The sequence below is a fragment of the Halichoerus grypus genome, chromosome 12 (genome assembly GCF_964656455.1).
Source record: "Halichoerus grypus chromosome 12, mHalGry1.hap1.1, whole genome shotgun sequence".
NCBI lineage: Eukaryota > Metazoa > Chordata > Mammalia > Carnivora > Phocidae > Halichoerus > Halichoerus grypus.
In genome coordinates, this window is record NC_135723.1 from 92,085,654 (window position 1) to 92,109,997 (window position 24,344).

The following is a 24,344-nucleotide window of genomic DNA, read 5'->3' on the forward strand; positions in this document are numbered from 1 at the left end:
CTTCCCTTCGCGGCATGTGATGGCAGAGGAGGACTAGTAGGAGCTAAACATTTAGCTGGCTTTATTTCTCATTTGCCAGAAATGACTGAAATGAAGAAAAGATTTCTGACTTCCATTTTCAGACATGATGAGTTCCTGTAGTTAAAGTAGTCTAAATGAGTGTTTTTTTCTGGGTAGGAAAAGTTACATACCTCTAACAGAAATCAAGGCATATACAAGAGGAAACACCGCTGTCTTTTTCCAGTAGGAAAGACTGTTCAAACTGTATTATGTTAAAAGAGGGGGAAAAAAAGCCTACATTTAAAAATTTATGTGATACCTAAATTTTTTTTTTAAGTGTAATAACGTAATCCAGATTCTGAGCACTTGAATTAGAACTATGACAGATAATTAACCCTCATTCCTACTCTTTAGAATGTCCATAAAATATTTTTAATGTGCTTATAAAACATTGAAATCTGTAAAATAGGTAATTATCTGTAGTATACTTTGATTCTCCGCATTTACTATTGTATTAAATTTAATGGTCATTTTATTTAATGTCTAAATTATAACTTCAAATAATTTTTGAGGACAGGCTTAATTAGCAAAGTGACAAAGTTAGTTTTTTTATTTTTTAAAACTATAAAACCCGCCATAGCAAGACATGGACATAGTGTTATATTCTTCAGGTATGCCATTAATAATAAAAATCTGACATCACAGTTGTGCTTTATGTTTTATAATGTACATAAGCAGTTATGCTCATTTATTTCTTTTTTTAAAGATTTTTATTTATTACAAAGAGAGTGTGAGCCAGGGGAGGAGCAGAGAGGGAGAGAGAGGGACAAGCAGACTCTGCACTGAGCGCTGAGCCCAGCGTGGTGCTCGATCCCAGGACCCTGAAATCATGACCTGAGCCAAAACAAAGAGTCAGATGTTTAGGGGCAAACTGAGTGGCTCAGTTGGTTAAGTGTCCGACATTCTCTTTCTCTAAATAAAACAAATAAAATCTTAAAACTGTTTTGTGATCCACAGTTAGCCGTAATGATAGTAGATGAGTATTCAAAATCACATAGTTCTATTGATTTAAAGTATAATTGGGACCAAACCCAAGTTTTACTCAGCATGTTTTCTACTCTGTAGGGAATACTTAATTTTTTATTCTGTTAAATAAAAAAGGATGAGTGGTTGGTCTTGGACTTCCCTTCTTGTAAAGTTCTTGCCTGGTGGATTTATAAGATGCACATTTTCTCAAATTCTAACATCTCTGAAACACATATTTTAAAATGATGATAGAAAAATATTATCTTAATTGGTAACATTTTCTTATAGTACAGAATTGAATGGTGTGGCTTAAAATTGACGGTGCTTGGGTGGATTAAAAACAGTTAATGAATACCCTTCTACAGGCACTCGCCAGGGAAACTCTGGATGAAAATACCTCCTTTTTTGTCAATGTAATAGACCTGAGATTGCCTTATGTAAGGACGATACTAAGTAGTTGGGAACCTCTGTGAGAATTTAGGCAGAGCTTGTACAGATGGCTGTGGGACTTTGTGAGACTCCAGGGTTGTCCTATAGAGTGGTCTCCTTGATAACTCAGAACCATCCATGGTGTGACTTTCTGATGACCCTTATTAGGAAAAAGAGCTATTTATAACAGTTCATCCTGTGTACAAATGGTTTATAATTACAGAGTTATGACTTATTTAGCAACCAGTCTCTCTAGAACAACTTTTTTGGCACAGTCTAATAGTTCATACCTCTTTATGTTGAAATGCCTGTTTCTCTTTTTCTTTTTTAACACGTTAGATGAAAATAACTGAATTGTAACTTGATTTTATAATGCTTTTTCTTTGTTGTATAACTAAATTTTACCCTTTTCCTCAGATCTGTCACTTCCAGCAGAATATGACTCACTAGTACTCTAGATTATTTAGCAGAAGAATATACAGAAATGTATTTTCTGGCATTTTTGGAGATGGAGAGTCTGATTTCTAAAAACACTCACGACTGACTATTAGTATGAAATATTTGAATAGAGAGTCAAAATAATTGTGTGTGTATATATATATTTGGGTTACGATTTTTATAAGAAGCATGACTTTCTTGTAACTGAGGAAGCTGCTTTATTTCAAAGGCTTGTATTATTCTCCTAGTCATCAAGAATATTGTCTTGTTTTAGTCTCATTCTTTTCCTCCTTTTGGCACACTTACTTTCTTCCTGTTCTAGTTACTGTGCAAATAGTAGGCATCATCCCCTTTCAGATTTAGGCAAAACAAATCTAAGCAAAGTTGTCCTTTTTCCCCCTGAACACATTATTTCTGGTACATATCTTCCCTGAAGATAAGTACATCGAAGTGCTTAAAAAATCTTTCCATCTAGCTTCTTGTGATCTTGGAAAAAGATGTGTAGTAGTAATAATTTAGAGGCATTAAATCTAAAGCAGAGATGGTAACAGAAGCTTGAAATTAAGATCTGCAAAGATGAAAATGTATACTCTCGTGATGTGCCTGTCCTAAAATCAGAAATGGCCACTACTAATTTTATCACAGCCTTCATCGTAGTACGATTTTAGGGTTGACAGACCGTCATGTATTGTAGTGTAAGGTCATCATTTCATAGGTGGGAAAAATTAAGGCTCAGAGAAATTGTGCTTGTCAGATGTCTCACAGAGAATTACAGTATATTATACAACACAAGAATCTTGGAGTTATTTAAGTCTAAATACTTTAAAAAATATTTTTATGGTTTTTGTTAGTTTTTTAGATAGCACATTTACTTAGGGCAGTGACTTTCAAGTGTTTCTGAAGTATCTTTGGAGGCATTTCATGCACTAAGGTCATGGGGACTGGCGGACTGGCCAGTCTTTCCTATTTCAATGGGAATTTTACACATTTCAAGTTTAGGTATTTTCCATGAAATTTTGTTTAAAAAAAAAAGAGATTTTACTGCTCAGAAATAGAATTTAAAGTTTAAAATTGAGAAATACAAGGATAAAGTAAAATTTTTTTCTGCCTTTTTGAAGTGATTGAGTAGGAATATTAGTTGTCAAAAATTCTGACTGAGTTGATTTTACGTTGCCCAATAAGTTCTGGTTTTTATCTGAAGTGAAGTTTTTACTAATTGAAAGTCCTTTATTGCTTTTTAAACTATTCTGTTTAAGGGCTGGTCTAAAATCAGTTACTTGGGTACATACAAGCCTGAACTTTAAAACTGTTGAAGTCTATTTGATAGTACATATGTAAAAGCCATGAAAGTATGGGGAAGCAGAATAAGTGATAAGAAAGAAAGAAACCACAGAATTTTCTCAACCAGCCACTAGAATGTAAGTTTCATAATAAGGGCAGGGATGTTTTGTTCTGTGCTATGTCCTCAGCATCTAGAACAGTGTCCCTCCATTGTGTTGAAAGAGTAATCAGTCCACCCATAAGTCTGTTAAAAAACTAACTTGAGTTTGAAAAATTAACGATTGTTAGTGGGAAATGTGTTACCTTTTAACACGTAAGGAGCTGGAGAGTATCTTGGGTTTGTTGAGTTGCTTATCTAAATAATGACAGCAGTAGTTCCACATGCAGATGGGGAAAAATTAGTCTTTAGGTACTCTAAACTCAATTTCTCAAATTTGTTTAGGGCTATTTTGGTATTTTTTAGCAGTTGTTCTTAGCATTAGTCCAGATAACTGGCTTCATTTTTTTTCCTTTTTAATTTACATGACAAGAGCTGCCCAATTTGTAAAAATGCCAGATTTTGCAACCTAAGTTTTACCAGTTTTGGCCTTTTTTTTTTAAGATTTTATTTATTTGTCAGAAAGTGCAGGGGAATGGCAGGCAGAGGGAGAAGCAGGCTCTCTGCTGAGCAGGGAGCCCAATGTGGGACTCAATCCCAGGACCCTGAGATCATGACTCGAGCCAAAGGCAGACGCCCAACCCTCTGAGCCACCCAGGCGCCCCCAGTTTTGGCTTTCGAAGTATATTTTATGTCCTTGTATTAAGCAGATTTTGGTATTTGCATTTTATTCAATTAAAAAATGTGCATTCCTTTAACAAGCATTTATAGAGATTGCCTAAACCAAAACACCTTTGGTGCCTAGGAAGTCAGAGGCACATTAAAAGCTTCCCAGTGAGGGGCGCCTGGGTGGCTCAGTCGGTTAAGTGTCTGCCTTCGGCTCAGGTAGTGGTCTCAGGGTCCTGGGATCGAGCCCCGCATCGGGCTCCCTGCTTGGCGGGAAGCCTGCTTCTCCCTCTCCCACTCCCCCTGCTTGTGTTCCCTCTCTCGCTGTGTCTCTCTCTGTCAAATAAATTTAAAAATCTTTAAAAAAAATAAAAAAATAAAAGCTTCCCAGTGGGGGCGCCTGGGTGGCTCAGTTGGTTAAGCGACTGCCTTTGGCTCAGGTCATGATCCTGGAGTCCCAGGATCGAGTCCCACATCAGGCTCCCTGCTCAGCAGGGAGTCTGCTTCTCCCTCTGACCCTCCTCCCTCTCATGCTCTCTGTCTCTCATTCTCTCTCTCGCAAATAAATAAAATCTTAAAAAAAAAAAAATTAAAAAAGCTTCCCAGTGAATAATTAAAACTTTACTATTAAACTTTAAAAACTAAGTCCTCAATATTGTTTATAGCATTGTTGGCAAATTGGCACACGAATACCCTGAACTATTCAACTTGGGGTACGTATGCCCTTGGGAAATAACTTTTTTCTGTCGTACTAAGTAATCTTGTAGTCATTAATTTTATATACTTAATATACTTTAGGCTTATGGAAGTAATTTAAAAAAAAATTTTTTTTTTTTAAGATTTTATTTATTTGTCAGCATGCGCACGCTCAGGCGCACACAAGCAGGGAGAGTGGCAGAGGGAGAAGCACGCTCCCCGCTGAGCAAGGAGCCTGATTCCAGACTCAATCCCAGCACCCTGGAATCATGACCTGAGCTGCAGGCAGATGCTTAACCAACTGAGCCACCCAGGTGTCCCAGAGATTTTATTTATTTATTTGAAAGAGAGAGAGAGAGAGCGCGCACAAGCAGGGGGAGGGGCAGAGGGAGAGGGAGAAGCAGGCTCCATGCTGAGGAAGGGAGCCCAACGCAGGGCTCCATCCCAGGACCCTGAGATCATGACCTGAGTGGAAGGCAGACGGCAGATGCTTAACCCCCTGAGCCATGTAGGCGCCCCTGAAGTGATTTTTTTTTTTTTTTTAAGGTGACCCAGAGACCATGTATTCTAGCATCTTGTTCTAGTTTAGTGTGTCTTTAGTTGAGGTTGCTCAGCAAATTTATTCATTAATTGGATTAATGATTAAATAAAAATACACAGTTGATCCCTGAACAATACAGGGCTAGGGGCACCAAGCCCTGTGCAGGTATAAATCCCTGTTACAACTTTTGACTCGTCAAAAGCTTAACTACTGATAGCCTATTGTTGACTGGAAACCTTACTGATAACATAAACAGGCGATTGACAATATTTTGTTTATATTATGTGTGTATATGTATATTTATAAATTGTATTCTTACAATAAAGTAAGCTGGAGAAAATGTTAATGAAATCATAATGAAAGTACATTTACAGTACTGTACTATGAAAAATGCGCGTATAAGTGGACCGACCTGCGTGGTTGTTTAAGGGTCGACTGTACATGCATGTAGTTGAGATGAACTATAGTGTCGATGGTCAATTTTTATAAGTTAAATTACAACTTAATTGTACTTTTAACTTTTATTCTATAATGAATCATTCTGAGGGAAGAATCTTTAACTTCTGTAATAGAAAATTTTAACTATAAATAGAAGTAGAATTGTATAATGAACTTCATGTACCCATATACCAGCTTCAGTAAATCTTTACCACATAGCTACCTTATTTATAATCACTTAATGTCCTTTTGTTTGTTATTTTGAAGCAAATTTTAAATCTTGGACCTATCTGATAGGATGAATCTTGAAAAAATATAAAATAGTAAAGACCAGTTACTCCCAGGCTAAGTAGAATGAGATTTGGAAGTCATTGTTAAAGCATATTGTTTTTCATAGTTCGGTACTTTGTTAATATATTTCGGTGTCATATTTCTGTATAGTGATTCTCAATAAATGCTTATTACCTGAGAACCTCAAATCATCCTCTCAGTATTCCCTGAACTCTTCAGATCTGTTTTAGAGATGTGTACAGTTTTATAAACTGTTCTAACAAGTCTGAAGAAACTAGTGTGTCTCTGAGGCTATTCAGTGAAAAAGAGAAGGTGGAGTTACAAACACATCATTTGGATGTAGACAGTGAACACAGAATAGAGCAAGCACATGATAATAAATGAAACTTGAAACAAATATTTTTGTTGTACTAGGAGCTTAACGACAAACATCAAGCAAAGTCACAGATTCTCTGTCACTGGAAATATTTTTTAAACTGATGAATTTTACCTTGATATACAGGTGGCAAGTCAGATGACTTACTGAAATCCTTTTTAGTTTGATGATTCTCACTCATTAAGGGAACTTGTAAAAGCATTTGGTATTTTATTTTGACCCACATACAGTAAAACATTGTGAATGTATTTTGTCCCATAGGCATTACAGGTCTATAGGATCAAAAAATATAGGCATATATATTAATGTATTTGGGTAATATAATTTATGAAATTTCCACATTTCAGTTCTTATGTTTTTTTCCCTTTTATGGTATTTATTATAGTGTTTGGAGTAATGAAATTTAATGTTGAAATTAAGAAGAGTAAGAAATAGAAAAAGGTGAGGAAGGGAAGGTGGGTTGAATGGAGAAACTAAAGAGAATTCTCGGTAAAAGTTAACAAAAAATTTCTCTTCAAAAAATGATTTATTGGGACACCTGGGTGGCTCAGTCAGGCAGATGCCTAAAGCTCAGGTCATGATCCTAGGACCCTGGGATCAAGTCCGGCATCAGGCTCTTTACTCAGTGGGGGGCCTGCTTCCCTCTGCCTGCCGCTCCCCCTGCTTGTGCGCGCTCTCTCTCTCTCTCTTTCTCTCTCTCTCGGAAATAAATAAAATCTTTTAAAAAAAAGTGACTTATTTTTTCATCTCTTTGGGAGTGGTACTGATTGCTGAGATCAGCATTCATTCACTTAAGTACTTACTGAGGACCTACTATGTGCTATGTTGGGGATACAGAAGTAAACACCACAGGTTTCACCTTTAAGTGGTGGGAGCTAGCATTCTGATGTGGGAGACACACAACTAAGTGAAAAGAAATAATGTGATTTCAGGTAGTGATTTAAGTTGCTAGGACAAAAACATGGTTAAGTAACTTAGACTGTCTGAGATAGTGGTCCAGGGACTACTCAGGGTGGATAGAGAAAACTGTTCTGTTGATAAAGTGACATTTGAAGAGATCTAATGTTAAGAAATTTAAGCCAACCATTTCTGAGCAGGAATGAACTTAGCACATGTTGCTTCCTCACAAAACTTTTGGTGTTTTCCTATTGTACCTATGGCCAAAAATCTAAAATCCTTAGCCCAGTCTACCTCTTCCTTGAATGAATAAATTGGTTTGGTCCTTTTTACCAGACTGATTTATTCATTGTTGTCTCACTATTTTCTTTCCCTAACATGATTCTCATTTTAGCTTACCTCATTTTCTCTTGCTGGAATAATGTTTCTTTACACATTTATTTTATTTTTATTTTTTATTTTTTTTAAAGATTTTATTTATTTATTTGACAGAGAGAGAGAGAGAGCAGAAACACAAGCAGGGGGAGTGGGAGAGGGAGAAGCAGGCTTCCCGCCGAGCAGGGAGCCCGATGTGGGACTCAATCCCAGGACCCTGGGATCATGACCTGAGCCGAAGGCAGACGCTTAACGACTGAGCCACCCAGGCGCCCCTCTTTACACATTTAAATCCTGCCTGGCTTGCTGTATGTGATTGCCTGAGCCTATGGCCTTTTAGCCTCTGAACCCCAGTGTAACGCCTGCTCTCTATGCTACTGAATAGGCATTTGTTAGTTTTTCTTGTTTATATATATGTTCTCTCTCTCTTCTCAATTAGTATCATCTTTCTAGGGCAAGGACTTTTTTTTTTTCAAGATTTTTTATTTTTTATTCGAGAGTACAAGCAGGGGGAGCGGCAGGCAGAGGGAGAGGGAGAAGCAGGCTCCCCGCCAAGCAAGGAGCCCAATGTGGGACTCGATACCAGGATGCCGGATCATGACCTGAGCCGAAGGCAGACGCCCAACTGTCTGAGCCACCCAGGCGCCCCAAGGACTTTTTTTTTTTTTTTTTTTAAAGATTTTATTTATTTATTTGAGAGCGGATGAGAGGAGAGAGAGAGCACATGAGAGGGGGGAGGGTCAGAGGGAGAAGCAGACTCCCTGCTGAGCAGGGAGCCCGATGCGGGACTCGATCCCGGGACTCCAGGATCATGACCTGAGCCGAAGGCAGTCGCTTAACCAACTGAGCCACCCAGGCGCCCCCCCAAGGACTTTTTTTTTTTTTTTTTAAGATTTTACTTATTTGAGAGCACGCAATGGAGATCACAAGCTGGGAGGGAGCCCAATGCGGGACTCGATCCCAGGACCCCGGGATCATGACCTGGGCTGAAGGCAGACGCTTAACCAACTGAGCCACCCAGGCACCCCAGGGACTTCTGTTTCAATGTTATCTAGATATCTTTGCATATCTTGGTTTGGGATGGATAAGAAAATATTTCATGCTGTGTTCTTCAAAAATATTAAAAGCTAGAAGAAGAGCTCTGTTTTTCTTTATCCACTCAGGGATAAATGGACTTGGAAATGGAATGTACAAGTGGGAATGAGCAGTTAGTAAATGGGAAGTGGTAAAAAGCAGGAACTAATCTCTGCATGCACAGTGTGCCCCTTTCCTCTTCTCCCATCATTCATGTTGGACTGATTGATTTGAATACCAGGATTGGAATTAGGAAAGAAATACCGTAATTTTTATTTTAAGACAATATGGCATAACTTGAATGCATACTCAGGTTTTATTATTTCAAGGCTTTTTCCATATTATACTGGGCTTTCTCTTGTTATTAAGCTGGGGTTTGAATCAAACATTGAACATGGATGGAAGAGAGATTTTACAAATATGAGGAAGGAAGAAAGTTAAAGGTGTAAGAAGTGAGAATCAAAGTGTAGGTGACTTGTGTTTTAGAAAATAGCATTGACATTGGAGGGCATATGTAAGGGTTCACGTGGTCAGCCAGGTTCCCATGCTCTGTCCTGCTCTCGTGTCATTGTTTCACTTTTTCTCCAGCTGGTGTGTGTGCTTTTTAGTACTTAACCAATATCACTATATTCTTGGATTCCTTGCTATTTTTTTTTTTTAAAGATTTTATTTTATTTATTTGACAGAGAGAGAGAGACAGCGAGAGGGAACACAAGCAGGGGGAGAGGGAGAAGCAGAAGCAGGCTTCCTGCGGAGCAGGGAGCCCGATGCGGGGCTCGATCCCAGAGCCCTGGGATCATGACCTGAGCCGAAGGCAGACGCCCAACGACTGAGCCACCCAGGCGCCCCGATTCCTTGCTATTTTTGTACTATATCTAAATTATTGTTATATTTTGATGTGTTCCACCCTCGTCTTGAGACTCTTAAAACAGTGTAAGAAAACATAATAAAAAGACACATGGGAAGAATTATTATTTTAAACAAACTAATTAGTGTAAATAAATAAAAGAATTAAAGCCAGGTTGGATAACAGTAAAACTATTGCTCTCATGAAGGTGGTTTTTACAAAGTTAAAATTACCAAGCAGTGGGGTTTGTTTTTAAATCGTAAGTATGATAATAGGAATTTATACTGTTATTCTCAAGCATTCGTCCTCATCTTCTCCCTCATTAAATTTTCTTGTGGCAATATACTATGGTCTTGCAGGTGGCACCGTTCTTTAGAAATACTTTTCAAGGGGCGCCTGGGTGGCTCAGTTGGTTAAGCATCTGCCTTCGGCTCGGGTCACGATCTCAGGGTCCTGGGATGGAGCCCTGCATCGGGCTCCCTGCTCAGCAGGGAGTCTGCTTCTCCCTCTCCCTCTGCCTGCTGCTCTGCCTACTTGTGCTCTCTCTCTGTCAAATAAATAAAATCTTAAAAAAAAAAATACTTTTCAATATTTCTGTTGTTAATAAATTGACTTAGGGAAGTCGGATTTGGGGTTCCTTTATAATTTGTTAATGAGGGTCTCCTATTGAATACTTCTAACTTTAGAGGAAGAATATGTAAAACTGTCTGCTTGGAAAACTTAATTGGGTAAAGCAAGCCTTTAGTGAATGTAGTATTATATATGTACCATACTGGATACTGCTACTTAGAGTTCCTGTTGTTACATCACCTTCAACGTGTCCAGAACAAAATGTTTCCTTCACAGACCAACTCTTCCATTTGATTTAGTCATTTCTCTTGGTGGCATCATCATTTACTCATGCTTGAAATACTCCTGACCTTTTCTTCTCAACACTTCATTTCCAGTTGGTTATTGGTTAGTTGATAGTTCCATTTAATTAGTTGATTGAGAGTCATTGTGTTATCAAAAGAATATTGAACTATATTAAGGACTGGATTTAAATTTTTACTCTGCTCCTGCCAGCTTATAGTCTTAGGCTTATGATCTTATGACTTCTCTGAGCCTTGATTTCATTGTTGTAGGAAGGTGGTGATGGAATTGATGATTTCAGAGATCCTTCCCTCTCTAAAATGCTTTTATTCTTCTCTAGCACCCTATTTTACCTCCATCACCTGCTTTCCCTTTTCTAATTTGACCCTATGGCTTTATTTCTGGCTTACCCTAATAGCCTATCCCGCCTTGACCTATTTCTTCTTCTCAGTCCATCCAGTAGTATGGTGTTAATGCTTCTAAAATACAGATTTTATCATGTCCTGTTTCTGTCCAAGTAGTTAAGCATTCTTCTTTGCCTATAGAGAAAATTCTGCATGTTGATTCATATTCAAAAGCTTCAACAATCTAGTCAGAATCTGTAACTTGATTGATGCAGCAGTCTTGAAGTATTTGAGAAGAGAGAAGTTCAGAGAAATTAACTGAATTTCTCAGAGTTAAATGGATAATATGATGTTAAGGGAGGTCTTCTGAGTTGCTGAGTACCCAGTCTGTCTTATTTTATTACTTAGACAATAAAGTTTTCAAGTAAACGTGGAAAAAGCATAAAACGTGAATATTTTCCATTATATATCGTCCCCCATCCCAGACATAAAGCCTGTCAACAACTTAATGTACCTTTTTCACACTCCTTTGTGTGTGTGTGTGCATGCGTGTGTGTTTTAACGAATGACATTTTTTGATTTTTTTTTTTCCACCTGTCTTGGAGAAGTTTCCAAATTAGTGGTCTATATTTTAAAAACATGCCTACATAATATTTCATAATATGGCTGTTTCCTAAATTAATTATTCAGTGACTATTATTATGTTCATAGTTTTTGGTTTTGGTGCACAGTGTGGCAATGAAATCTTTGCATGTGCATCTGTGTGTATATATATGCACCTGTTGCTTTAATGTCTTTATTTTTTTCATTGAGAATATAAATTCCTTGATAGCAGGAATTATCTTATACTGTTTTATAATTCCCTTAAGGATTTAGCTCATTGATCTGAGTAAATACAACAAAGCAAGAATATTTGCAATTCTTGAAGTGGTTATTATGCCTAGTTTCTTTCTTTTTTTTTTTTTAATTTTTTTATTGTTATGTTAATCCCCATACATTACATCATTAGTTTTAGATATAGTGTTCCATGATTCATTGTTTGTGCATAACACCCAGTGCTCCATGCAGAACGTGCCCTCCTCAATACCCATCACCAGGCTAACCCATCCTCCCAACCCCCTCCCCTCTAGAACCCTCAGTTTGTTTTTCAGAGTCCATCGTCTCTCATGGTTCCTCTCCCCCTCTGATTTTCCCCCCTTCATTCTTCCCCTCCTGCTACATTCTTCTTCTTTTTCTTTCTTAACATATATTGCATTATTTGTTTCAGAGGTACAGATCTGAGATTCAACAGTCTTGCACAATTCACAGTGCTTACCAGAACACATACCCTCCCCAGTGTCCATCACCCAGTCACCCCATCCCTCTCACCCCACCCCCCACTCCAGCAACCCTCAGTTTGTTTCCTGAGATTAAGAATTCCTCATATCAGTGAGGTCATATGATACATGTCTTTCTCTGTTTGACTTATTTCGCTCAGCATAATACCCTCCAGTTCCATCCACATCGTACTATGCCTAGTTTCTATCACTGATTTATTATTAACGTATTACTGCCATTAGTTTATAACTGGCAGTACACTCAAATGTGTAGGTCAGCCCTTTGATTTGCTCTACTATAATATGTTTATTTGTTGATTTTGATGTATAATTTCTGCATGCCTCTGTTCTGTTACTTAGATTTTTTTTCTCCAAAATTAAAGTGGCTTTTTTTTCCTGATTGTAAGAATAATACGGGTTCATTGCATTTAATTCAACCAATATCAAACCAGTCTCACATCAGTGTCTGTACATGAATTTACAAAAATGGCATTTTGCTTTTCTTTGCCATCTCTTTTTCCCACTTAGTATCTAGATCATAATTTCTAATGGCTATAGAATGTGCTGTATGACTATGCCGTAATTCAATTAATCAAAACCCTGTTGCTAGGCTCTTAAAATGTTTCTAATTTTTTACATCAAAAACATCATTGTTAAAGTTTTGTCCATTACCTTTGTGTACTTACTTCATTGTTTCTTCAAGTTCTTAGAAGTAGAATTCCTTAGTTAAATCATCACATTTATTTAGTAGTCATGGGTTGTGTAAAACCTGGTCTTTTATATAGGAGGGGAAAAATAAGAGAAACTTCCTCATGAAGCTTAAAGTCCATTTGAGGAGATAATGTTCATTTTTGAAATTTGAAAACAACACTTAGAAAAGCACTTAACAGAATCAGCTTTGCTAAACAGTAAAGTGTAGTACAAAATGCTGAGAGGTTGTAAGGGAAGTTATCAGAATTAGATATAGTTATTTGGTCAAGACTTCACAAAGGAAATGAATTTAGGATGGAGAAGACAAAAATGCAGAACTGAATTTTTCCAGTTAAAAATAAGCATTTTTCTCATTTACAATCTAAGAATTTAGAAGTCTTAAAAATTCCAAGAATAAACTTGTGGGAAGAATGTAATTATGAAGTAAATTACTTACTAAATTTAAAAATTCAAAAACTCTCCCTGTGGCTTTCATTACAAATAGAGCCTTTGTAAGGTAAAATAAATAACCGAACATTGTATTATGTTCAGTTTGAAACTCATTTATTTTACAAGAGAAGCAGCAGCAAGTATCTGTGCCCTGAGTGTTCAAAGCACTATTGAACCATCAGTGATGAAGTCAGGATTGATTCAGGTTTTGAGGATTGGTCCATACTTGGTCATGGTGTGATTCTATCCTGGTTCCCTTTGTGGTGGCTTTTTAATTAGATGACCGCGGTCTCAAAGAGCATTAACATGGGCAGACTTCATTCACTTTTACATTGACAGGTAGTTGTGTTTGTTTTGGCTTGCTTATTCTTTATTTTAAATACTCCCTGTGTGTATGACAGTGCCAGAGTATGTTTTTATTTTTATTTATTTATTTATTTATTTATTTTTTTAAAGATTTTTTTTAAAAATTTATTTATTTGAGAGAGAGAGAATGAGAGAGAGCACATGAGAGGGGTTAGGGTCAGAGGGAGAAGCACACTCCCTGCCGAGCAGGGAGCCCGATGCGGGACTCGATCCAGGGACTCCAGGATCATGACCTGAGCCGAAGGCAGTCGCTTAATGAACTGAGCCACCCAGGCGCCCCAGAGTACGTTTTTAGTCATGATGGTATGGATAGAGGAAAATAGATGACTAGTATCTAGAATTCTGAAAATCTCTATACACCTACTGTGCTGCTAGATCCCTGAAGAATAAGCACTGAGGCTATTCTAGGCCAAAAAAAAAAAAAAATTATAGCTAGGCCCTTCCTCCTAGGACTTTGGTGCCCCACAAATCTACTATTGTAAGCTAGACTAGACTGGAAAGCTGCAGAGCTCATGGCCCAGGATAGTGTCAAGTCCAGGCGGTCTACCTCCTGGAGGACAGTAGCACACAGGGAATAAGAGAGAAGAGTAGCATAAAATACTGAGGAAGGAAAGAAGTCCCAGCAAAATTGATAATCCATGGAGAGGTGAAGAAGACCTTCCCCTCCAGAACTTAGAGCAGTTTTATACTGGGTTGCATCTTGACCACCCTTGCTTGTTAAGCTCAGGGCCCTGTATGCCAAATGTTCTTTGTCCTCTTTTACCAGTTTGATTCATTCAACAAATATTTATTTATTTATTATTAGTATTCTTTTTAATTTTATTTGACAGAGAAAGACACAGCGAGAGAGGGAACACAAGCAGGGGGAGTGGGAGAGGGAGAAGCAGGCTTCCCACTGAGCAGGGAGCCCAATGTGGGGCTCGATCCCAGGACCCTGAGACCATGACCTGAGCCGAAGGCAGTCTCTTAACCAACTGAGCCACCCAGACTCCCCACAACAAATATTTATTAAACATTCTTATATACCAGGCAAATTACATAGTAGATAAAACAGAAAAAAATTCCTTGTCCTTGTGGAGCACACATTCTAGTGAAGTAGTAAAAATTTCCCCCTTGCACAAATTCCCCTCCAAGGCATATATCCACCCCACCCCCCACCCCCAAACTTCTTCCTCTTACCAAAACTCAGCCTTACAGCAGTGGTATAATTGTGAATTGTGTCCTTTTTGGTGTTCATTTTGTTCTTGACCCACGTAGTTGGCTTTTTTCCTTTGGTTGGTTGTATGATTTAAGTTTAAAGATAGAGCAGAGGAAAGCCTAGAATTCCTGCCAGTGTGGGTAGGCAACAGAGATGTTTAGGTTAAACAGTGAGACAAGATTTTATAGACTCCTTTTAGGTTTTTATTGAGAACAGATTGGAAATCTAGTTAAGCAGAGGATAAAGATAAGGGAGATAAGTGGAGGAAAGGCAGCTAGACGACTGCTTTGGGTATCTGCTATGTGCAGAACACTAGCATGGTAAAACAGAAGGGGTGTTAGACTAGAAATCAGTCTAACCAGATTTTCTCTTAAGTATCTGGAATAAGTGTCTTTCTGGGCTTCGTTTCCTTTGTCTGTAGATTGGGAATAAAACTAGATCAGTGAGTGGTTCCCAACACTGTACTTTTTTTAAAAATTTATTTGATGGAGAGAGAGAGACAGCAAGAGAGGGAACGCAAGCAGGGGGAGTGGGAGAGGGAGAAGCAGGCTTCCCGCAGAGCAGGGAGCCTGATGCGGTGCTCGATCCCAGGACCCTGGGATCATGACCTGAGCTGAAGGCAGACGCTTAACGACTGAGCTACCCACGCGCCCCACCAACACCGTACATTAAAAAACACCTGGGAGGCTTTTACAATTCTGTCTTTGGAGAGTAGGGCTTGGACCTGTTTTCAGAAGCTTGCGTCAATATTATTACCCCGGGTCTAGGTTAAAAACAACTGCATTGGATCAGTGTCATTCCCAACTGGCATCATAACATTTTAGGAAATAAGTGTAGCATCCCATTAACAACTGTAGCTGTAGAAAAACACATACAAAGGGAGTTGTTGGAGAGATTAATGTTAAGATACCAATTAAGAAACACTCGCTGGGGTGGCTGGTTGACTTCTGTTGGTAGAGCATACAGCTCTTGATCATGAAGTCATGAGTTCAGATCCCACGTTGGGCATGGAGCCTACGTATAAACACACACACACACACACACACACACAGGTTAAGCAAAGATGGTAACAATGTTCTTTTGTAACTTTTTCATTACTGTCTTATTTTCCTGCATATTTTAGGAGCATTACATTTTTTCCTATAGCTTCTTAAAAATGTTGCTCAATAAGCAGTTTTGAATTTCCACACATTAACAGCAAGTTTCAGTTGCTGTTTAATGTCATTGGAAGATTTAGTTAATCCATAGACTTATGAATGAGAGTGAGCAGTGGGGCCTGGAAAAATCTCAGCATGCCCAGCAACAGTGATACATGAGAGCCATTAGTGGGATGAGAACTTATAATACTGGTGAATATTCCTTATTATTTCCCAAAGGATAACTTGGAAGACATAGTCTTTATTTTCCCACACATTCTTTTATGTAATTAGTAACCGAGGTAGTGGTTTTGCAGAGAAACTTATTTTTTAGATAATCATAAAATGTCAGAGTTGGAAGGAGGAAGCTACTTAACAGTTGAATTCTTTCCTCAGTATCTTAGAAAAATGGTTGTCTAAACCACATTGGGATCTTTCAGTTATCTGGGAACTCACTCACTCTTGAGGAACTGTATTCTATCTTTGGAAAGCTTTGATCGTTAGAAAGTTGGTGGGTTTTTTTTGTTTGTTTTTGTTTTTAATTTGAGAAAAAGTTAAAATCTGACTCTTGGGTCCTTTGGGGCCATAATAAGATCTATTTCTGCTTCATGCTGAAAAGTTCTTTAGTTGATTGAGGACTAGGTTCACATTTTTATTTTTCTTGGCCAATCACATCTGTCTCGCAGCTTTTTTTGTATAGCTTGGATTGGAAACACTTGGTCTAACTTATATGCTTTTGAAATGTGTTACCACACAGAGTGTATCTTTTGGAAGAGAGGTGTTTGCCAGCCTTCAGCAAGAGATTTCTTACTTTGTTCATACTATGTCCTGTAAGTTAATTTATCTTAGTCATGCCACACTGTAACTCTTACACTTGACTGGTATGTTTTTAAATTTGTCTTAATTTTCTGCTCATAGTTATTTGTAAATTTGCCTTCTTAGATATGGCCATAAAACTTCATATTTATTTTAAATTTTATCTATCAATTCTTTGGAATCTTAAAAAATTTTTTTTTTATAAGATTTTATTTATTTGACAGAGAGAGACACAGCGAGAGAGGGAACACAAGCAGGGGGAGCAGGAGAGGGAGAAGCAGGCTTCCCGCGCAGCAGGGAGCCAGATGTGGGGCTCAATCCCAGGACCCTGGGATCATGACCTGAGCCGAAGGCAGACGCTTAACGACTGAGCCACCCAGGCGCCCCTTAAAATTTTTTTTTAAAGTTTGTTTATTTTTAAGTAATCTCTACACATAACTTGGGTCTCGAACTCAAGACCCCGAAATCAAGAGTCACTTGCTCTTCTAACTAAGCCAACCAGGTGCTGCAGTTCTTTTGAGTCTTTTTTTTTTTTTTTTAAGATTTTATTTATTTATTTGACAGAGAGACAGCGAGAGCAGGAACACACGCAGGGGGAGTGAGAGAGGGAGAAGCAGGCCTCCCGCCGAACAGGGAGCCCGATGTGGGACTCAATCCCAGGACCCTGTGATCATGACCTGAGCCGAAGGCAGATGCTTAACGACTGAGCCACCCAGGCGCCCCAGTTCTTTTGAGTCTTAATCCAGTGAATTCACTATTTTTTTAGCTTGGGATATTGTACTATAAAATAGACGTTCATATCCTTTGTTATATCCAGGTTGTTGGCGAAAAAGTTAAGACAGAGTCATTTCTAGGTACTTATATATAAAGCTTAAGGCCTAGACTTCTGTGCCAGTGATTGTTCTAGTCTGTTTCTTGCTACTAGAAACATCCCTCTGCTTGACACTGGCATTTTTTTTTTTTTTAAAGATCTGCCTCCTAAATCTGTAAAACCTCAAGCATTCTTTTCTTAGCTTTTCCTAAGGTTAGTTTGCTTCCTCACACATTTTAAATCCAGTTTAAATATATCCTCTTCAGAAAGACCTTCTCTGATCACCAAGCAGCCTCTCATTGTAATGGGAGCATTACTATTTTATTAAACCTCTTAACTGTATTCAGAGACACAATTATGGTTAATTATTTGTTTCCCCTCTTCTGAATGTCCGCTCCATGAGGTCAGAGACTGTATGTATCTGTGACAGTTAGCTCTGTGTCCCTAGCACCTAGCATAGTGCTTGGCACAAGTGGGTAGACAGTTAATTGAAGGAATGACTTTACTACTATAATGTTTGTTGTACTTTAACTTTATGCATAGTTCGTGTAACAAAACCAAAGGCAGTATTTACTATACCTTTTCAAATTATTGTATTCTCTTTTTACCAACCATTAAGCAATTCTGAGACATTCTATTGATAGGATAGCATACTTCCAATTGGAAAATCTGTTTTACTTGGATCATCCATTAATCACATCTGTAAATATCTTTGCATACAGCCCAATTTTTTCCCTTCAATTTTCCCACTAAAGGATTCTTGAAGATCTTATCAGTTGCCCGGATAACATGTAAAAATGGGCAGATTTTTAGGAATTTTTGTCTCAAGAGAAAACCTCTGGTTGGGTAAATAATGTCTAATTGGAATTCTAAGTAGGAGGATCCTAGGTTCAATGGGAGTATGTTTTATTTCCCTGATACATGCTTGTAAATAGGATTTGATACTTGTTTTTTGTGAAGTTATATCGAGTCTTAATAAATTTCTTTTTACTAGTTCACCTAGAGTCTTGTCTGGAATCCTTATCAAGGTTACTGGTCTAATGTTTGAGGACTCCATCTTTATTTGAAAATCAGAATGTTCTGGGCGCCCGGGTGGCTCAGTCATTAAGCGTCTGCCTTCAGCTCAGGTCAGGATCCCAGGGTCCTGGGATCAAGTCCCGCATCGGGCTCCCTGCTCCTCGGGAAGCCTGCTTCTCCCTCTCCCACTCCCCCTGCTTGTGTTCCTGCGCTCGCTATTTCTCTCTGTCAAATAAATAAATAAAATCTTAAAAAAAAAAAATCAGAATGTTCTTCAAAGAGTATTGACTATAATCTGCAATTTTATTTACATATTCTTTTAGCTTAATTTTAAACTAACGTTGTCTTTTCTGTGTTAATGGGCCAAGTGAAATTTGTTTTGATACAGAAGCTAGAAGCTTTTTTCAGATTTTTATAGTTTTCCTTGTCTGTTTGCTCTTTTTTTTTTTTTTTTTTTTTTAAAGATTTTATTTATTTATTTGAGACAGAGAGAATGAGAGAGAGCGAGTACATGAGAGGGGGGAGGGTCAGAGGGAGAAGCAGACTCCCTGCCGAGCAGGGAGCCCGATGCGGGACTCGATCCAGGGACTCCAGGATCATGACCTGAGCCGAAGGCAGTCGCTTAACCAACTGAGCCACCCAGGCGCCCCTGTTTGCTCTTAAGTACAAAAGTAATCACTGTTCCCATCTGTTGGTAGAATTGATGTGGATTTTTTTCTGGTACCAAGTTTTATACTTGTCTATGAAATTTTGTAATTTGAAAGTCCATAAATAAAGAAGCATCTGTAAGACTTAATACGTATTTTGAAGAGAACTGTGGTTGTTAATGAATTTTTGAAAAATGTGTTTACTGTTTCAGTAATACGTTTTTTTTCTCCCTCCCCAGAGAATGGATCTTGGAGAATGTCTGAAAGTTCATGACCTGGCTTTAAGAGCAGATTATGAAATTGCATCCAAAGAACAAGATTTTTTCTTTGAACTTGATGTATGTGATTTTGCTTTAATGGGTTTTTTTTGTAGTAAAACATTTTGAATATGGGTTAATATCTCTATAGGAAAAGGCTCTTAGCAAATTATCTTCTTTGTGTTTATATGAAAAATAGTACTAAAGTAAGATCATGTATTTTCTTGACTAACAACATTTTTTTAAAAAATACAAGGTGAAACTAGGTATTTTAAGAAAATGTGTAAAAATCTGTGCAATGCATATATTCTTTTGAAAAACTGTTCCAGTAAAGTTGTGATGATTAAGGAAACCTCAATTTAAGCACATGTAAACAACAAATTTCTGATGTATTTAAGGCCCTTTAATAATCTACTGAATTTTTAAATTATTTTTATTTTTGTATCTGTGAATATATATATAGAGGGAGAGAGAGGATATTAAATAACTTTTTTATGTAAAACTAATAGAAGAAATATTAGAGTAGAAGGTACCATTTACGTACCTTAAAGGCTCAAGGTCTGATTTGTTGTTTATACAAACAGAATTGTTTGTTATAAAAATAGGGAAACTTTTTTTATATTTATATAAAACATACCAGTTAGCTTTACATAAAAGATACTCATGAGCACACATCTTATGATACTTTTTACAGTAAGGTATAATAGGTATTTTACTTGGTTTGGAAGATAAAGCACTCAATAGGCACCTCCATTTACTTCTAAGAATTTCTGCTAATAGAAATGAAAATCAGGAGTGCCTGGGTGGCTCAGTCAGTTAAGCATCCGACTTGGTTTCAGCTCAGGTCATGATCTCAGGGTTGTGAGATCAGGTCCTGCATTGGGTTCTGTGCTGGGCATGTAGCCTGCTTAAGATTCTCTCTCCCTCTCATTCTCTCCCTGCCCCTGCACATTCTGTCTCTGTCAAAAAACAAAACAAAACAAAAAAGTGAAAATCATCTATGTAAACATAGTTTAATATGGGGCTGGAACAGTTGGAGAAAAATTAATTAGATTTTGATTTAATATATTCTGGGCTGAAACCATCATCTGAATGTAGGGATATGGATATTTGGGTGATTTTCCATATTTTACCATTTTTCTTTTAGTGGTTTGGGCCTTGCAGAATATTTTTATAGTTGTCTCATTTATCAATGCTTTAAAAATTTCTAATGGGTTAATTCAAAAGGGTCTTCCCTATTCTGAGGTGATAAGAGTTCTCTCATGGTTTCTTCTGGTATTTTTTATGGCTTTATTTTATACACTTAGATCTTTGAACCAAGTTAAATTTATGCTGGTCTAAGGAATTGAGGTATAGATTTAGCTTTATTTTTCACCAGATAGCTACTTAGTTGACCCAGCACTACTGATTAGTACATCTTTTTCTTCTCACTGCTTTGAGATGCCACTTTTATCTTCCCATAAGGAAGTTTTAATAGGTAAATCTTGTGAATTTAAAGATGAATTTTAAATTAAAAGAGCTAAAAAGCTATCTTTTTTTTTTTTTTTTAAAGATTTTTATTTATTTAAGAGAGAGCACGCACCCGCACGCACACACAAGTGGAGGGGGGGCGGGGGGATGCAGAGGGGGAAGGAGAAGCAGACTCTCCTGCTGAGCAGGGAGCCCGACACAGGGCTCAATCCCAGGACCCCCCGGGATCATGACCTGAGCGGAAGGCAGATGCCTGAGCCAGTGGCCAGAGCCACCCAGGCGCCCCTAAATAGCTATTTATTTGTCATCACAGCTAAGAGCTTTTAAATGAGCCTGTTTCTTTTCACTTTCAAGAAATTCTCAGAATTTGCTATGTGCTGAATAAATTTATATTTTTAATTAAACATTTGTATTTTAAATTCACTCTATTTCTGTACAGTAAGATATGAAAGTCCAAATTGCTTAACTTGGGAATAAATCTTAAAAGTTTAGTTTTAAATGAATTACTACTTAATTACAGACATGCTAATATATGCCTGACAAATGTCATTAATATAATTATTGAACTGAATTTTTACAATGTAGACATTGCTAAAATTCTGACTGGTTTATTCTTTGAAAAGAGATCAAGTTTTCCTGATTGTAACATTTTCATTGTGGAAAATTTGGAAGCATGGAAAAACAAATTATTAAAAAATATCCATATATTCAAAAAGAATTACTGCTAAAATTTCATGTATGCTCTTCCTTTTTTTCCTCTGCTTTATTTTAGAAAATTGGGATTTTTATGGCGTGTGATACTGTGTAACATGCTTTTTATTTACAAATAACATTTTCTTGTATCATTATTCTATTAAAACCTTTTTTAATGGCTGAAGATCAAAATTTGTACGTTACTTAGGTATTTAGGGTATTTACAACTTTACACCATAAAAATAACACTGTGAGGAACATCCTTGAATATTCAACCTTCTGTATATCTGATTGCTTTCTTAAAAGGCATTTCTGGAAGTAAAATTACGAAGTCAGGGGACATTTTTAAGTCTTTTTGATACCAGTTACCACATTGCCTTTTTTATTTTTTTTATTTATTTATTTTTTAAAGATTTTATTTATTTGAGAGAGAGAGAATGAGAGACAGAGAGCATGAGAGGGAGGAGGGTCAGAGGGAGAAGCAGACTCCCTGCTGAGCAGGGAGCACGATGCGGGACTCGATCCCGGGACTCCAGGATCATGACCTGAGCCGAAGGCAGTCGCTTAACCAGCTGAGCCACCCAGGCGCCCAACACATTGCCTTTTTTAAACACTGCACTGATTTGTGGTTTCTTCAGCAGAGTATGAGAATGGTAATTTCCTTATAGTTGTTTACCTTTCCTGTGAATTATTTATGTTTACTCTTTACCAATTTGATGAGTAGAATTTTTGATTCATAATTGAAGCTGCTTTTTGTTACTTTTTTCTACCCTATTAGCATTTTTATTTATTTTTTAAAGATTTTATTTATTTATTTAATTGACACAGAGAGAGAGACAGTGAGAGAGGGAACACAAGCAGTAGGAGTGGGAGAGGGAGAAGCAGGCTTCCCGCGGAGCAGGGAACCTGATGCGGGGCTCGATCCCAGGACCCTGGGATCATGACCTGAGCCGAAGGCAGACGCTTAACAACTGAGCCACCCAGGTGCCCACCTATTAGCATTTTTAAAAATAAGGTATAGGGGCACCTGGGTGGCTCTTTTGGTTAAGTGTCTGGCCCTTGATCTCAGCTCAGGTCTTGATCTGAGGGTTTTGAGTTCAGGCCTTGCATTGGGCTCCACGCTGGTGTGGAGCCTACTTTAAAAAATAAGAAAATTATGTATATTTTGAGTAAAGATATCCTGAATATAGTTGATTTTTCTGGTGTAATTGTCTTTCAATTAAACTTTGCAGGCTATGGATCATCTTCAGTCATTCATTGCAGATTGTGATCGAAGAACAGAAGTGGCTAAGAAAAGATTAGCAGAAACTCAAGAAGAGATTAGTGCTGAAGTGGCAGCAAAGGTAAGAATTTCAATTATTTCATTAGTACTACAAGATACCATTTCAGTTCACTAATTTTAACTTTTTATTTTGAAATAATTACATCCACAGGGGCGCCTGGGTGGCTCAGATGGTTAAGCGTCTGCCTTCGGCTCAGGTCACGATCCCAGGGTCCTGGGATCGAGCCCTGCATCAGGTTCCCTGCTCAGCGGGAAGCCTGCTTCTCCCTCTACCTCTGCCACTCTCCCTGCTTGTGTTCCCTCTCTTGCTGTGTCTCTGTCAAATAAATAAAATCTTTAAAAAAAAAAAAAATTACATCCACAGATTGCAAAGACATAAATAGGGAATTCTCTGAACTCTCCCTTTAGCCTCCCCTATTGTTCACATTTTATACAACTGTAGTACACTGTCAAAGCCAAGAAATTGATACTGGTCCAATCTTGACATTTTACTCAGATTTTACCAGTTATGTGTGCATTTTGTGTGTGTGTGTGTGTGTGTGTGTGTGTGTATGTAGTTTTGTGCAGTTTTATCATGTGTGTAAGTAACTTGGGTAACTACCACCGTAATTAAATTACTTCCCTGTAGCATCACCATGAGACTCCCTCATCTTACCTCTCTATAGCCACATCTCTTCCCCCTTTCCCCTATCTTCTGGCAACTACTGTATTTTCCAGCTCTATAATTATGTTACTTTACTGAATATTACATAAACGGAATCATGTAACCTTTTGAGATTGGTTCTTTTCACTCAGCACAGGTTCCTTGATTCATACAAGTTGCTGCGTATATCAGTAGTTCATTTCTTTTTGAGCAGTATTCCATGGTATGGATATACCACAATTTAACCACACATTGAAAGATGTTTGGATTGTTTGCAGTTACTGGTTAACACCAGTAAAACTGCAATAAACGTTTCATTTCTCTGGGATAAATGCCTAAGAATGCAATTTCTGGGTCATGTGGTCATACAGTAAGTCCATTTTTAGTTTTGAAAGCAGGTGTCAAAACTTTTTTCTAGAGCGGCTGTACCAGTTTACACATCTACCAGTAATGTGTTAGTGATTTGGTTTCTTCACATCTGTGCCAACATTTGGTGGTGTCACTAATTTTCATTTTAGCCATTCTTAGACGTGCGTAGTGATATTTCTTGGTTTCAGTTTGCATTTCCCTAATGCCTAATGATGCTGAACATTTTTTTCATGTGTTTGCCATTTATGTACCTCTTTAGTGAATTGTCTGTCTTAAACCCATTTTCCACATGGACTGCTCATTTTTTTTAATGTTGAGTTTTGAGTGTTCTTTAGATGTTCTGTTTTACCCCCCACTTTTAAAAAATACTTTGTTGTAGGAGCACCTGGGTGGCCCAGGTCAGTTAAGCATCCAACTCTTGATCTCTCAGGGTCCTGAGTTCAAGCCCCACGTTGGGCTCCATGCTGGGTGTGGAGCCTACATAAAAAAAAAAAAAATTTTTTTATGTCAATTTA

General features: G+C 37.7%; 1 protein-coding gene across 7 annotated transcripts in view; it reads left to right on the forward strand.

Moving 5' to 3' along the window:
- LUC7L2 (LUC7 like 2, pre-mRNA splicing factor) overlaps nucleotides 1-24,344 on the forward strand; it is a 61,328-nt gene that overhangs the window by 16,023 nt on the left and 20,961 nt on the right. For all 7 annotated transcript variants that reach the window (XR_013442892.1, XM_036106279.2, XM_036108361.2 and 4 more), the window contains 2 exons: nucleotides 19,355-19,453; nucleotides 22,768-22,878. Coding sequence is in view for 6 of the 7 variants with exons in the window: in XM_036106279.2 (XP_035962172.1) it covers nucleotides 19,355-19,453; nucleotides 22,768-22,878 (210 nt within the window). In the remaining variant the exon portion in view is untranslated. The remainder of the gene's footprint in view (nucleotides 1-19,354; nucleotides 19,454-22,767; nucleotides 22,879-24,344) is intronic.